Source organism: Chelmon rostratus, chromosome 13, assembly GCF_017976325.1.
Source record: "Chelmon rostratus isolate fCheRos1 chromosome 13, fCheRos1.pri, whole genome shotgun sequence".
NCBI classification, from domain to species: domain Eukaryota; kingdom Metazoa; phylum Chordata; class Actinopteri; order Chaetodontiformes; family Chaetodontidae; genus Chelmon; species Chelmon rostratus.
The window spans coordinates 22216975-22231210 of NC_055670.1; the positions used below are offsets into that span (position 1 = coordinate 22216975).

The 14236-nt window shown below is 42.3% G+C and overlaps 1 protein-coding gene across 2 annotated transcripts in view; it reads right to left on the reverse strand.

Moving 5' to 3' along the window:
- Positions 1-2252: 2252 nt before the first annotated feature.
- The window catches only part of tfpia (tissue factor pathway inhibitor a), a 39077-nt gene continuing 27093 nt past the window's right edge, over positions 2253-14236 (reverse strand). For both annotated transcript variants that reach the window (XM_041950728.1, XM_041950727.1), the window contains exons 3-7: positions 8297-8473; positions 7270-7344; positions 6258-6317; positions 3198-3386; positions 2253-3032 (exon numbers count right to left, since the gene is read on the reverse strand). In XM_041950728.1, coding sequence (XP_041806662.1) covers positions 2965-3032; positions 3198-3386; positions 6258-6317; positions 7270-7344; positions 8297-8473 — 569 coding nt within the window. In that variant the 3' untranslated portion in view covers positions 2253-2964. The remainder of the gene's footprint in view (positions 3033-3197; positions 3387-6257; positions 6318-7269; positions 7345-8296; positions 8474-14236) is intronic.

Genomic DNA, 14236 nt, shown 5'->3' on the forward strand with positions numbered 1-14236 from the left:
GCAACCCACTACTTCCTGTTACATCATCACAGTGAAGCCCACAGCTGAGGACCTGGGAGCTGTGGCGAGTTATTCACAGCGCACGGTGGTGTGCCACTCTACTCCCACACTTTAAAACACGCTTGTAAGAACATTTTGTGTTCAAATGTGGTTCATGCAGTCAGATTCTCTTTGTCACCCCTCCACCACCACCACCACCACCAGCAGCAGCAGCAGTAGCAGCAGCAGCACAACCTGCACAGTCCCCATGCAGCTGGAAGGGATGCAGAGTCTTAGTCATGGGCAAGTCAGAGGGTACATTCTGTTACCATCCTGTCATTTATCCAGCAATAAAATTCCAGCCGCTGGCCCACATCTGGAGTCCTGGAATGGGTGATGAAGAAGTCAGACTTTTCAGAAGCCCCCCCCCCCCCCTTACAATAGAAATAGCTATAAGACAACATAGATAACACTATTAGTGGTTGTTATCTTTTTTGTTTGTTTGGAATGAAAGCTGTATAAGTTGGACAGGATAAGTTGCAGAGATGCAGTGATATTAGCGTATGATTCCATGAATAATGGAGGTTTGTGATGTTGTGATGTGAAACAGCATCAACACAGTGCTATGTTGAATGATGCTGGAGTTAAACAGTCTGACTGTTGGATGTTGTTGTAATGAAGGACCTGCGGTGGCGTTCCTTCTTACGCAGTGGACGCCGCAGTCTGTCTCTGAAGGAGCTGCTGACCACGTCCACCGATGGTGTCCAGGGGGACACCACTGCATGGCAGCTGCAGATACAGAGCATTGATTTGTGGTGGTAGTTCTGGCTGCCTGATGAATGTAAGTCCAATACTCCTTACTCTCCTTTCAGCTCTGCTTTGGTCTCCTCCAGCTCCTGGGCTGGTATTTTAGTGCACAGTGGGTTTATCAGAGCTGATTCACTGACAGAAACTTCCTGCGGCTGCTGGAAACCCTGCTGATTAGAACAGTTCGACCACATTAAAGAGTAAAGCTGTGGGCCATAAAACCAAAACCGAGAGCTGAGAGACACTTGAAGAGCCTGCTCAGTCGAGCTGAGGGGGCTGCAGAGTCGGGTGATAATTCTCTGTGGGTTTGTCACTATGAGGGACACCTTTCACACCGCACACGGTCATTTGAAATTAATAGAAAAATACAGACCAGTGCAGCTGTAAGTTAACTGTTTCTGTTGTATCATTTCCCAACATGTAGACCTGAATGCTGCTCAGAAGCTTTCTCCATACCACCAGGAATTCACGATACTGAATCATTTACTTCATTTGTTTATTCAACTAAAGAAATTCAAATGTCAGTATGCTCATAAAAAATGCTGGAGTCAGCCTATAAAGTATAAACCAAGTGTTTGCTGTAGAATGTGCTAAAACGTGCCCTCAGTGTAGCTCTAAAGGTTAGCTTCAGGGTTGCTCGTACACTGTTGTTCTCCTGTGAGGATTACATTTATTGTCCCAGAGGGAGATTTATTTCCACAGCCAGAACAACACAGAACGAGATACAGACAATCCAGAAAATCTTCTTGTTCACGTTCATAAGTTCTTTTTACACAGCAGTCTTGTGTGAAGAAAATATTATACTTAAATTATACTTTTTGAAGAATCTACTGAGGACACTTTGTGCTATTTTTGTCACCTTCAAGTATGCTTGTGTGTACTCGAGTAATACTTGAGTATGCTTGAGGGTAGTAAAGTGAAGAAAATCCGGATTCATGAGTCAAGTTGGAAAACTACAGAAAATGAAGTGAATTAAAAGTACACTTTAATTAAGGATGTTAATTGTTTTATAAAAAGACTTGAAAAAAGGTACACTTAATACTATTAAAATATTTGAAATTTACACTTTTTAAAAGTACAATAATGCCTTAGTATGTTTGTTTCTGTTGGAGTTGGTTAACATGGTGAAAAAGAAGCGAGAACTGAGACAGGAAATGGTCTGAGGTTACAGACGACATTGAGTTTATTGTCTTTATGATGTGTTCAAGGGCTTTGAATTGCTCACCTGCTCAGCTGTCTTGCCGTGAATGGAGGTGCTGATGACTAGTTCTTTTGTGCTGAATAAGTAATGAAAAAGCTTTAAATAATTTGTAAGGCCTATGGAAACTATGATATCTCTGCTATCATATTATTTTAATGTGTTTTACTGTTGGATGTGTACTGGATTTTTACTGTGAAAAACATTGAACTTGCTACATTCAACAAGACTAATGGGAAATAAAACAGATAAACTGAAGGAAAGAAAGGATGATTGTTGAACTTTATTACAAGAAGTCTTACAGTCCAATACATTACAGCCATGGTTATAAAACATGACAGTGAAACAAACACTGTGCAGCCAAGAGGGACCAGTGCCCACAACCTCTGTGAAGGCTTACGTTACACAACACTGCCACCTTCTGGTTCTCCGCCGGGACTGCAATAATGATTTACCAAACAGCATAACATTGATTAAAAAGGGGGAAAAATGTGAAAAAATAAAGCAGTCATCACCTTGTTCTCATTGATTTAAAGCTGTGAGGACATGGTCATCATGATTAATGTGTCTCCTCCAGAAGATTCTATATATTGTTGTCGTTGATCCGAGAATAAAGATCGTCCACCAGTTTAATTTGCTAATGCTGTTGCTCACATTGATTAACAACAGAGGAGCTGCACCAGAGAAAGGCATCACTCGCTGCACAGACGCGGTCAATATGCAACAGAAGCACGAGCTTACTGAGCAAAAATCTGGTGTTTTCCATCAAAGTTACAGCAGAATCAGTGTGATCATAACAGGAACGTTAAAATTTAAAATACATTGTTCATATAAAAGCATTGACACACAAAGCTAATTCAGGTGTGCTAAGATGATTTCTCTACAAAGACTGCAGCACTGCCAGACAACAGATATGAGTAAAGCTCAAAATAAAATATGGACATAAATACACGGGGCTCCACAGATCTAGTGCAGAGTTTTCAGACGGTGCGATGAAGGATATTCTCGATGTTCTTCTTCCTTATTCGGATCATCTTCATCCCGTGAGCTGCAGCACAACAGAGCATTATTTTAGAAACCTACACACCTACAGAATGATTTCACTTGACAGACTGTACTTTCTATAACTGAAGTACCTATGTGATGAATTCCAAACTAGTTTTTATTTTTAAAATGGAAGCATGAATTTTTTGGAAACGACCTCTTCACATACCCTTTCTGCTTCTAATGCACTTGATAATGCAGCCTTTCCGGTATGTGAAGTTGTTCTCGTTCCCCCCGCAGCCACTGTAGTTAAACATCTGGCATCTCTTGGTCCTGGGGTTGTACGCAAACCTCCTCTCTGAACCGTTACACGTCCCTCGGTCCACAGGACTGAAGCACAGCTCCGAAGGCCTCAGCTCTGTGAAACACGGCAAGAGCCAGGAAATATCAAAGCTTTAAATCAGCGGGCAAACTAACATTCATTTCCATTATCAGTAAGCAACAATTAGTCTGGGCCCGACAGAGGGTGGAGGACGCATGATCCTAAAGCCTGCTCCCATCCTCCTCCACATGGCCTCATATCCTCACACGTCATGCTCCAGTCTGACTTTGAGAATAGATTTTGTCCAGCGTCTGCAGGCTCTCAGACTTAAACTGACAGATTTGAAGATGTGAGATTTGTTCTCCCCGCCTCCCAGAGGGCTCTGTAAGCTCTCCTCTTTCATTTATCCTCTAGGTTTCTTCATGGTGGGAAGCAGCTGTAGTTGAGTTTTAGGGAAGCTTGTTAGCAATCATGAGCCGTCTGTCCTGCATGGATTTTTACAGGTAAACGCTGTGACTTCAAAGTGCCAGTATTTACTTCATTATTACTTTGTTTGTTGGGCTCAATGGGAACAGAGCGGTGGATTAATTGGGAACAAGTTGTCAATAAATACAGATGGTGTTAATATTACTGATATCAATAATAACAAACCATTAGAAATCATGATGTTACAGATGTGATACGAGAAGAAATCCCTTCAAAAATGTTTCTTCAGATTAAGAATTATTAAATACAACTAACTAACTAACTAGCTACCTTTCATTCAGTCTGTTCATTCTTCACACACACACACTCCAAAAAGTAGTACCCTGTGTAAAACATTAATAAAACAGAATGCGATAACTTGCTGACCCTTTTTGACATAAACTCAACTGAAAACAGTACAAAGACAATAAATTTAATGTTTGACCTCATCAGCTTCACTGATTTTTGTAAATATCTGCTTATTCTGAATTTGATGCAGCAACATGTTTCAAACAAGTTGGGACAGGAGCAACAAGAGACTGGGAAAGATGTGGAACGCTCCAAAAACACCTGTTTGGATCGTTCCACAGGTAAACAGGTTGATTGGTAACAGGTGATAGTATCATGATTGGGTATGAAAGGGGCATCCTGGAAAGGCTCAGTGGTTCACAGCGAGGATGGAGCGAGGTTCACCACTTTGTGAACACATGATTGGATACAGGATGTTAGCACACAGGCTCAGGAACTCTTCAGAAAACTGCTGTCAGGAAACACAGTTTGTTTGCTAAAGATTGAATTCTGTTTTTATTCATGTTTTACACAGAGTCCCAACTGTTTTGGCATCAGGGTTGTATAAAAAAAAAATGTGATTTTTATTTCACTGCTAAATAATTTTAGAATTCACATCAGCAAACACAAAGAAACCTATAAGAGCAAAATTACTCCATAACAGTGCTGGATGGCAATGAATAGTTGGAACAGTAGAAGAAACATTTTTGGTGTAGAAGCCTGAATTCAAAGCTGCTTTAATATATGAGTTACTTTATTTTCCTATGATTTGACAAAATGTTTTAGATTCCAGTTTCTCCCTCTGACACTACCAGTGCACGTCACTGAATAACCACAAGATGTCAGTGTTTGGCTTAAACATTGCAGCACCACGCTCAGGACGTTCGCCAGTTCATTAATCCTCATTTTTCAGCTTTTGTGACTTTTTCCAACGCTCCACTTCAGTTCAGTTGTGAAAACCAGGCGTCACCTGATATTTGAATCATGAATCATTAGCATATATTACCCCCTGGATCTGTCTAATTTAAGATCTGAATAATTCATCCATACTCTGAGGAGTTTTTTACTTTCATGCCGGCGCTCTTCCTGAGAGACATTTTTGTCACATGGAGATTTAATCGCAGGAATAAAAGTAAAAAAACAGACTGATTAGGAGGCAGCACCGCTGAGGCTAAGTCATCCCGAGTCTTTCCCTCTCTGTATTTTCTGACAAGAGTGAAATTGAATTCTTAAAATTATAACTCCTCGAATGAGTTGAGGGAAGCACGCCAGGGTCTCCTGCTGCGGCACAAAGGAGCCTTGGAACACGACGACCGTGATATATGCCCCCTCGCTCCGAACACACTGAAAATTAGTTAGTGGGAATATGTGACAAATGGGCTCCAGGAAGGAGACACTGATACACTCAGCGTCTGCCCTTTGCTTCGCACAACAGAAGACATTTTACAGGCTGCGTACCATCAATGCATGACTGCACCTTGCCGTTTGCTCACATTATTGGCGAGTTCAGTGTTCAGGATTCAGCATTCAGCACGGACCGGTTGCTACTCTGAGGAGGGGGTGATTGATTTAATGATGCCTTACAACAGTTAATCTATCCCAAATGTCTGCTGCTCTGTCATGTTTGCAGTGGATTCACGTCTTCTGGCTTTGTGCCCTGTTGATGCCTGGTTTTTCTCATCTTAATAATAAAAAAAAAGTGAGTTCCTCACTGATACTGAACAAAAGGAGGCTAATCTGCTGTTATTCAGACTGAAAAAGTTCCTTCTTATGTTGCGGTCAGATGGAAAGCAAAGCTAATTTTTACCTTGCATCAAGACGCAGGGCCGTTTGTGCAGCCCGTGTCTTATTGCCCCGTGCAGCTGATGTTCCAGTTGTGCAGGTGTTAGCTGGGAGATAGCAAGCAACGTACGAACCAGCTGTGCGTGTGTGTGTGTGTGTGTGTGTGGTCGTGCTGCAGCTCAGACTCCGACTGATCTCAAAACTCAGCAAGAACTTCAGTTCTTTTTGCTATTTATCTCCCCTCTCTCTCTATTTTCCTCTTGTACATTCATAAAAAACTGGAATAATTAAAAAAAAATGTTGTGCTCGAGTTGAAACACTTTCTAACTCACGCAGAAGCAGCTTCACCTCATTTTCCGTCAGGAAAACATTGCTGCTGATGCAATTGCGCCACGGCTCTGTCTGAACACACCTCCAGTCATCCTTTCTTACCTCCTGGCTCTTGATTGGTGTTGTTCGTTTGCACCTGAGGCTCAGGTGCAGTCAGTTCTCCTGAGAAGCAAACACGCACATGAAGGGATTAATCATTTTAAAGAACAGTTCAGCGTTCTGGGAAATATGCATCTTTGAAACAAGAAGATCAATACCACTCTCATTTCTGAGTAGAACCAGGGGGTGAGTAGCTTAGCTTAGCTTAGCTTGAAGCAGGGAGAAGCTTGTCTCTTTAAGTTCGAGAATCAGCCTGTAATGCTCACTAATCAGCTGGATGTGTCTCATTTATTTGAGCCACATGCAAACAGTGACACTCTGTGGTTTTAGTGTTGTGATGTATCTGCTGAGATTTTGCTCGACATGAGACATCTGTTGCATGTCTGCCCGTCCTGGGAGGACGATCCTCCTCTGTGGCTTTCTTCCTTTTTTGTCCTTGTCTGGGGTCTAAGGACAGAGGGTGTTGGTGTAAAGCCCCCTGAGGGAAACTGTGATTTATGATTTTGGGCTACATAAATAAAATTTGACTTGACTTGAACTATTTGCTGATGAACTCCAGTTTATCTCTCTCCCCAGTACTCCTCTGCACCGTCTCCACCGGCTTTCCTGGCAACCTCACTGTGACAGCTACATTCTGGGAACTTCTTTGTTGGACAGAGTCGGGGTATGTGTTCCCCCTGCCAGTGTTTATGCTAAGATAGACTAAGCCTCCTGGCTCTTGCTCCCTCCCTAACACCCAAACATGAAAATGGTGCCAATCTTGTCATCTCCCCTCAGAATAAAATAAACTAAATCTATAAGATATTTCCCAAAATGTTGAACCAAAGAGTTATTTCACGTTGTTACATTCTGCATGTAAGCACAAAATTCAACTGAATGCATATTTTATTGTGTTTGATGTAATGAGTAACGATTAGACTGATGTATTAGCAGATTTTTGTTAAACACAAATGACACGCCACAGGACAATAACACACTATAGCTGCAGCAGAGTGTGGTGTGCACGCAGTCTTACCAGTTGCTACGGTGGGCTGCACATTGGACTTTCTAGCCGGCTGTGTTTGGACTTCTGGTGCCTTTGAGGGTTTTGCTATATTGACAAAATAAAAATAGTAACATGAGAATCTCCATAGCTTTCCACAGAACATGAATCCCAGGAATCACCGACTCTGAACCAGGATTCTCTATATTTAGAACAGATCCCATTAAATCCCTGCGATCAATCATAATTAATTTCAATTTTATTTCATTAGTATCAGACTATAAAGGGTGTTGGTCTGCAAACAGATAGAATCACCTAATGAAAGCAGACAGGGCCATCTATCTGAAATTGTTATCCATGAAAAAAAAGAGGTTTTTAAATTGATTTCCAGCACAACACGGGCTGTCGGTGGAATTGGTCACAGCTGAGCGACTTCCTCGTTGCTTTCTTTGACATTTTCAATATCTAAATGACTTCTAAGTCGCGCCTAAGTCTAGCGTAATTGAGTGTGCTTTGGTCACTTAAAAGCGATTTAAATGCTAAATCAAGGTGGAATGTGATTTCATGGTCAGCGAAAATTCGCAAGAAAGTTAATTTTTCTGCAGCAGAACTATTTTGACCGCGTTGCCGCTCTGAAATGTGTTTTCGTTTGTCGTGCGGCCGCTGTGATCAGCTGTGCCTTGGCTGTCGGATGTAAATTACACTTGGCGTGCTTCTTTGAGGTGAAGGCAGGAGAAGTAATTAACTCTGTTTGGCCAAATTAAAACGCTGACAATGACAGGGCAAAAAAGGCAAAGACCACCATTACAAATCTTGGTTATTTGTCAGGCTGTGGAGTAGATGCATCGGCTCTTATATGGCCTTAACAGTCTTACACAGCCTTTTTTTTTTTAAGACAGTCCATTTTCCATCAGATGACAGCATCTTTGGAGCACTCACTGCTGCAGAATACCCAACCAGACTTAATTTGCGGTTTGGAATTGGACCTTACGATGCTGCTGTTCTTACAGCCTGGCCGTCAGTCTTTACTGTATAAGGAGAAAAGGTCAGCCTGACCCACCTGGGTTCTGACATCTCGCTTGGCACTCCGCCATGCTCCTGAAATTGTTGGCATTGCCGAAGCAGCCGCCGTAAAAGAAATGCTTGCACTGCTGACTCTTGCCGTCAAAGAAGTAGCGCGTCACCAGCCCTCGACAGGGACCAGGAGCCTCGGCTAAATGGCACGGGTTCTTGTCATCTAGGAAAAGGACAGGAAGAAGAATTAAACAGAGACTCCATCACAGCGCTTTATTATCGACTCTGTCACTATAAATATTAATAGTAAATGTTGTTGTTGTTTCTCATTATAGTTCTGCAGATCAGATTTTGCTCATACAGTTGAAGGTATCGTGCAAGAGAGAGAACACTGAGTTCAGGTCAGTCAAATAAATCTCGAAGAGAGAATCAGAGCAAGGGAAAACCAAGGTAGACACACAATAATAAAGACAGGGAAGACAGAGGTATTCAAAGCCTGTGCAGAGTGTAAGGGCCAATGAATGAAGCGCAGGCCACAGCTGGAGCACTTCCTGTCTCCTCAGCGACATTTCCACTCCAGTCAGGTTTCAGATTCTTTCTCTGCAAGCTGAAAAGTCAGCACTTCCAGGAAGAACATTCGTACCTTCCCCCGTCCCCAGTGAACCTCCCCTGCTTCCTCTTCTGTCATGTCTCTTACCTCGGTTCCCATGTTTAATTTCTTAGCACTCGCTGTTCTGGAGCGTTGGGATCAGGGTATTACGGCTCGAAGCTAAAGTTTGATGTTCATCTGCATTCTGCACCTTTCATTGCGCAAGGTTGATGTAAGGTTGTTGTAATTGTACAGCTTCGTTTCCTGTTTCTCTGCCTTTCCTTGACGGCAGCTCTTCATGTGCTAATCCACCCTTTATGCTTTTAAAAAGTTAGAGATTATTTGTACTTCAGATCCGTCGTACAGACAGCACCCAGATTCTCTTTAATCTGAAATCTGTAACTTTAAATGTTGTCGGCAGCACGCAGCACTCAACAGCAGAGACAGCAGAGGTGTTGTGGGGGGTTGTCAGGAACCCTGTTGTCTGTTTGAATGAGCTGTCACAAAACCTGAAACATTTACAAGCTGGTGACAGGCTCACGCTTCATTCGAGTGTGCCACGGTGTGAGAGGCATCAGCTGTATGGGACGGGCTCGGTTTCTTTATTGGCATCGTCAACCAAGACAGGTGCAGCCTGACAAGCCGTGACGAGTTGACCAACATCCAGTCATGGTAAGTTTGCTGGGTTGAGCCACCACACAGATGGATCGTGACTGATTTATCAGAAACTAACTGCAGATGTGGAAAGTTTGATCATGTAATACTGGAGGGTCACAGGTTGTCTTCACCTTTAAAATGACAAAGATGATGCATCTCACTCTTTCATTGCATATTCCAAAGATTGTCGAGGGAGCGAAATAAATAAGCAAGCCGATTAAACCTCAGTGACCCACCAGTAAATTAGTCAGTGCAAACTCGCTGTGAACTTTGATCACACCCACAAAACTTTATTTTAAATTACAGCGGAGATCCTTAAGTTTCCAAATCATGCAGGCTGTATTTTGGGAGGATGTGTCTGAAATGATTCCCGCTGCATACAGAATGCTTTCATTTCATGGACCGGTGCAGTGATGCAGTGTAATATTAACATTTTAACTAACCTTAAACAGGAAATGAAGGGGAAACATGGATTTTAAGGAGTCAAAATATGAATAGACTGCACTACATTAAAATACGCAATGCTAATCATTAAAACACATCAATTTGAGTACTGCTAATTTCTGTTCTGCATTCATAAGATGTCACACATCAGCTCAGTAAACCTAATCAAACAGCTGATTTCTGGCTTTATTAATTAGCCCACAGCCCAATTTAAAATGAAAATAATGTCTAAGGAACAGCGCAACATGTAGCTTGAGCCAGTTTAGCTTCACACAAAGACTGGAAATGGGGAAAGCCTGGTTCTGTTTGAAGGTTAAAAAAAAAAGCCTTCCAGCCCCTGAGGATACATACTGAGAGGACACTCCAGGAAGTTACAGCTCCTTGCCAAGAATTAGTCTGGAGCACCCACGGATGGACGGATCAACACTTTATTTTTGTTCGGACAAAACAAACAAGACATAACATGTTAGTGAGCTTCGGAGGTGCTAGCAGGGAGATATTCTTAAGCTAGCTGTCTCCCCCTGTTTCCAGTCTTTGTGCTAAGCTAAGCTAACCAGCTGCTAGGTGTAGCCTTATATTTAATGGACAGATGTGAGGGTGGTATCAATCCTCTCATGCAACTCTGGACAAGAATGTGAAATTTGCAAAAACTGGCAGCCATCATGGTTTTATAACGAGACGCGACATCAGCTGAGCAGACTGAGTGGTTCACTGGCTGACAAGCACAAAACAAAAAGAAAACCTGTCACACTTATTAGAAGCTAATTAAGAATTCAGCGGCGTCTGACTTCTCACCTGTCGCGTCCCAGCAGATGAGGACTTCTAACGCTGCTGCCAGAGGCGGTCTGACGCCAGCTATTCGCACCAGCTAATCATCTGTTTGCTCTATATGTTAAGTTTTTGAATAACCACAGTTCACTGAGGGGAGACCATGATTAAGAGGCTATCACTGTAACATCTAAATGCATTTTATGAGGTGACTTTGACTTAAATGCATGTGTCAAAGGGTCGTGTAGCACGCTCTCTGGAGCCACGCAGCGATGAATAATTCAGAAACACAATTCTCTATTAAAGCTGTGAAGGTGGAAGAGGTGATTTGTGTTTGGAGGAGAATTATCGGTCAGCTCTTTTTTCCAAGTGCCGGCTGTGAATCATACGCCTCGTCGTTCCAGAGAGTTTTGGCTTCCCTCCAAAGAGAACCTCAATATTTCAGGGGAGCGGTCTTCAACGTTCGAGAGCGTCTGCAGTGGTTGTGAGGGGAAGCCTCGTTTGCTTGACACATATTTTCATGTTTTTTCATCTTCTTTCTTCCAGAAACTCTGCATCATCCCTCCCTCATCTTGCTCAATTCATTTCTCACTTCTTACTTTCCCTTCCTTCAGTTTTCTTCAATATATTTCAACATATTCTAAAAGGTTACTGTTGTTCTGCCTCCAGCTGACAACATCTTGGTCTGGTCTCCTCTGGAGAAAAACAGACAACTGATCTCTAACAGAATATAAATTTGGCAAAACAAATGAACTCAAACGCACCGCTGGATGGAGTCAGATGTAATCCAATGACTCAGAAATACACTGTAGCTGTGTCAGTCTATCCAACATCCAAAAAAAAGTCTATTTTTGATAACCTTGTAATGATGTTACTGATTGCATCTTGTAAAGTGCAACATAAATCTGGTGGGATTGAGGGCCAACTGTGGAAGAGCTCAATGTTTGCAGTCGGAGAGAAACACGAATGTTACCTCTTTAAAAAAAGCCTTTTGTCCGATTAACAGCCCCAAACCGCCATCATGTCAGATTACTAAACATTAGGCGAAAACACAACTGAGAAGCAGGAGCTATAGAGACTGTTTGATATTTGTGCTTGAAAAATATACTTTAATCAGTTAATTGTTTCAGCTCTGCAAAGTCAGCACACAATTTTCCAGTCCAGGGATCTTGTTTATATCCGTTGTGTTTACAGCAATCCCCACGCACAAATGATGATCTATAAAAACTTGATGGGAGAATGTGCCCACCTGCGCACAAATCCTAACCCATGCATACGAATACTTTAGAGATGAGGGATATTGGCGTCACAGGTAGTGAGGTGTTGAATTTAAGAATTTAAGGCCTTTCACACATTTGATTTCATTTAATATCAGATGTTGATTATAGATCCAGGCGATCAGAAACATTCGAACCAGTGGTATTATTTGTACTTGCACTTGTAGTGAGACGAGAAGCACCTTTCAATTTAAAAAGATATGAACCGACTCAAATCTTGAATCAACGTGCGCTCAGTATTTCACCAGCGTTTATTCACCATCACATTCCCAAACCTCCAGAGTGCAGCGGAGAGGCCTGACGGGGTGGTAACGAACTGATGAAATCAAGGGTTGTAGAAATCCACGATTAGCTCAAATAGTGCTAGAGAACTGCAGAACAGAACGTCAGAAGTTTTTAACAAAGAACTCTAACACTGTGCAATTCACCAAGCAGGGTTTTAGCTGTTATTCAGCGAGTGTGCCGTCACCCACACTCGCTGCATTAATAGCAGCAGCAACATGTTGCCACCAGCTCAGCGCCATTTGTTTGTTTGTTTGTTTGTAACCCAGCTGCCGTATCCTCCAAACAACACCTGCTTCCTGACATCCACCTCACCCGCAAGCACCTTGATTTCTGTTCCAGGAAAATCCCTTTTCTTCTTCTTCCTCCAGGTTTGTTGCCACGTTTCACCGTAAAGGACCGCTGACCAGCCCGCTCATTGATATTCATTTTTCTCCATTCGTGTGGTGCTTGGCATCGATCCATGTGTGCACACTTCCAGGTGGACTGTGATTTGTAAAGGGAAGATTGCCTGCAGGTGTGCACACACACACAGTTTTTTTTTTAATTATTATGATTATTTTGGTGCATGCCATTTTCAGCTTTAGTTCATGTGTACAAAGTATGGATCCTGCACACAGTTGAATAAACGAAACCCCAGTTTTCCTTAACAATCAACCCACCTCCACCAACATTGTGTGCTGCTGCCTTTTTTGCCCCTTTTTCCTTTACTTACTTTGTTTGTTTTTTTTTTATTTTTTTAACAATTTCTGTGCTCACAGACTGAGCAGAGGCCCTAAGCCAGGAAGAAAAAAGTGCAGCTGTCACACAGAAACACTGTGTTTGTGTCTCTGACCTCTTCAAGCAGAGCTGTAAAAGGGACAACAGACCAAGAGGAAGAGTTTGGGACACAATGGGTATGACTCATTGGGGTTTCAGCAAAGCATCAGGCCTGGAGAGAAAAAGCCTTCGCCAGGCTCAGAGATAAAAGAAACATGTTTCCCACACAGCAATGTTCCTCACATTGGTTTGTGACCTTTACATGAAGATTCTTGCTAAGACGTCTGCGACTGTGTCTTCACGTGTACGAAACACGGCTGCAGCACAAGGTCTAACTAACCGATCGCTTTTAAGTGTGTCAACGAGCTGTTCTTGTAGTGTGTGGGAATTAAAATGTCACCGATGTGATGATAACAGCCCTGCTGCACAAGACGTTCGCCCTTGAGATCTGCTTTTACCAACCAGATGACATTTTCCAAATGTCTAGCTGTTCAATAAAATCTGGCTGCACCTCTGTGTTCGTGCAGAGTTAAGAATTTGATTCAACATCACATCGTACTGGGAAATACGCTGGTTCATATTAACGGGTGGTATTGATCAATGAAAATTAAGAGACTGCTGTTAATTTGGTTTCATTTTAAATTAATTTACAAGTGCATCAGACTTATTAAGCCCGACAAGATCATAAGTTTAGTAGGGAGCTCAAGACGACCTGATTTTCTCACTAATGGCTTCATTTGTTTACACTCATGTCAATTGTTCATAAATTCATAAATATCATTGTGCTCCAATTCCATTATGATTGCTTACACTAAATACTTCAAACTAATCTTTGTACTGTGTCCGGTGCTTTCAGTAAATCTCCATGAAATGAACATACTTTATACTGAACACTAACAGCCCATGATAAGACTTTTGTTTGTTTGTTTTTGTTATTCCTCAGACTCTTTCGGTGGTTCTATCAGCCGTGGATGCATTAAGGAGAAGTTCATTCTTATGAAAGTTGCTCTCTGAGAGCATTTGATGATAAAAAACAGCCTCTTTGCAATTTGTCCATAAAGCTAGAAGTGGGACGACTCCCAGCTGTAGTAAGAGTTGTAGAGAGTAAACAGGAAGGGGGAGAGGACAGTCTCCTGGGGGGGCGCCCGTGTTGCTCACTACAGTTCCTGACATGCAGCTCCTCAGTCTTACAAACTGTGCCCCGCAGGAC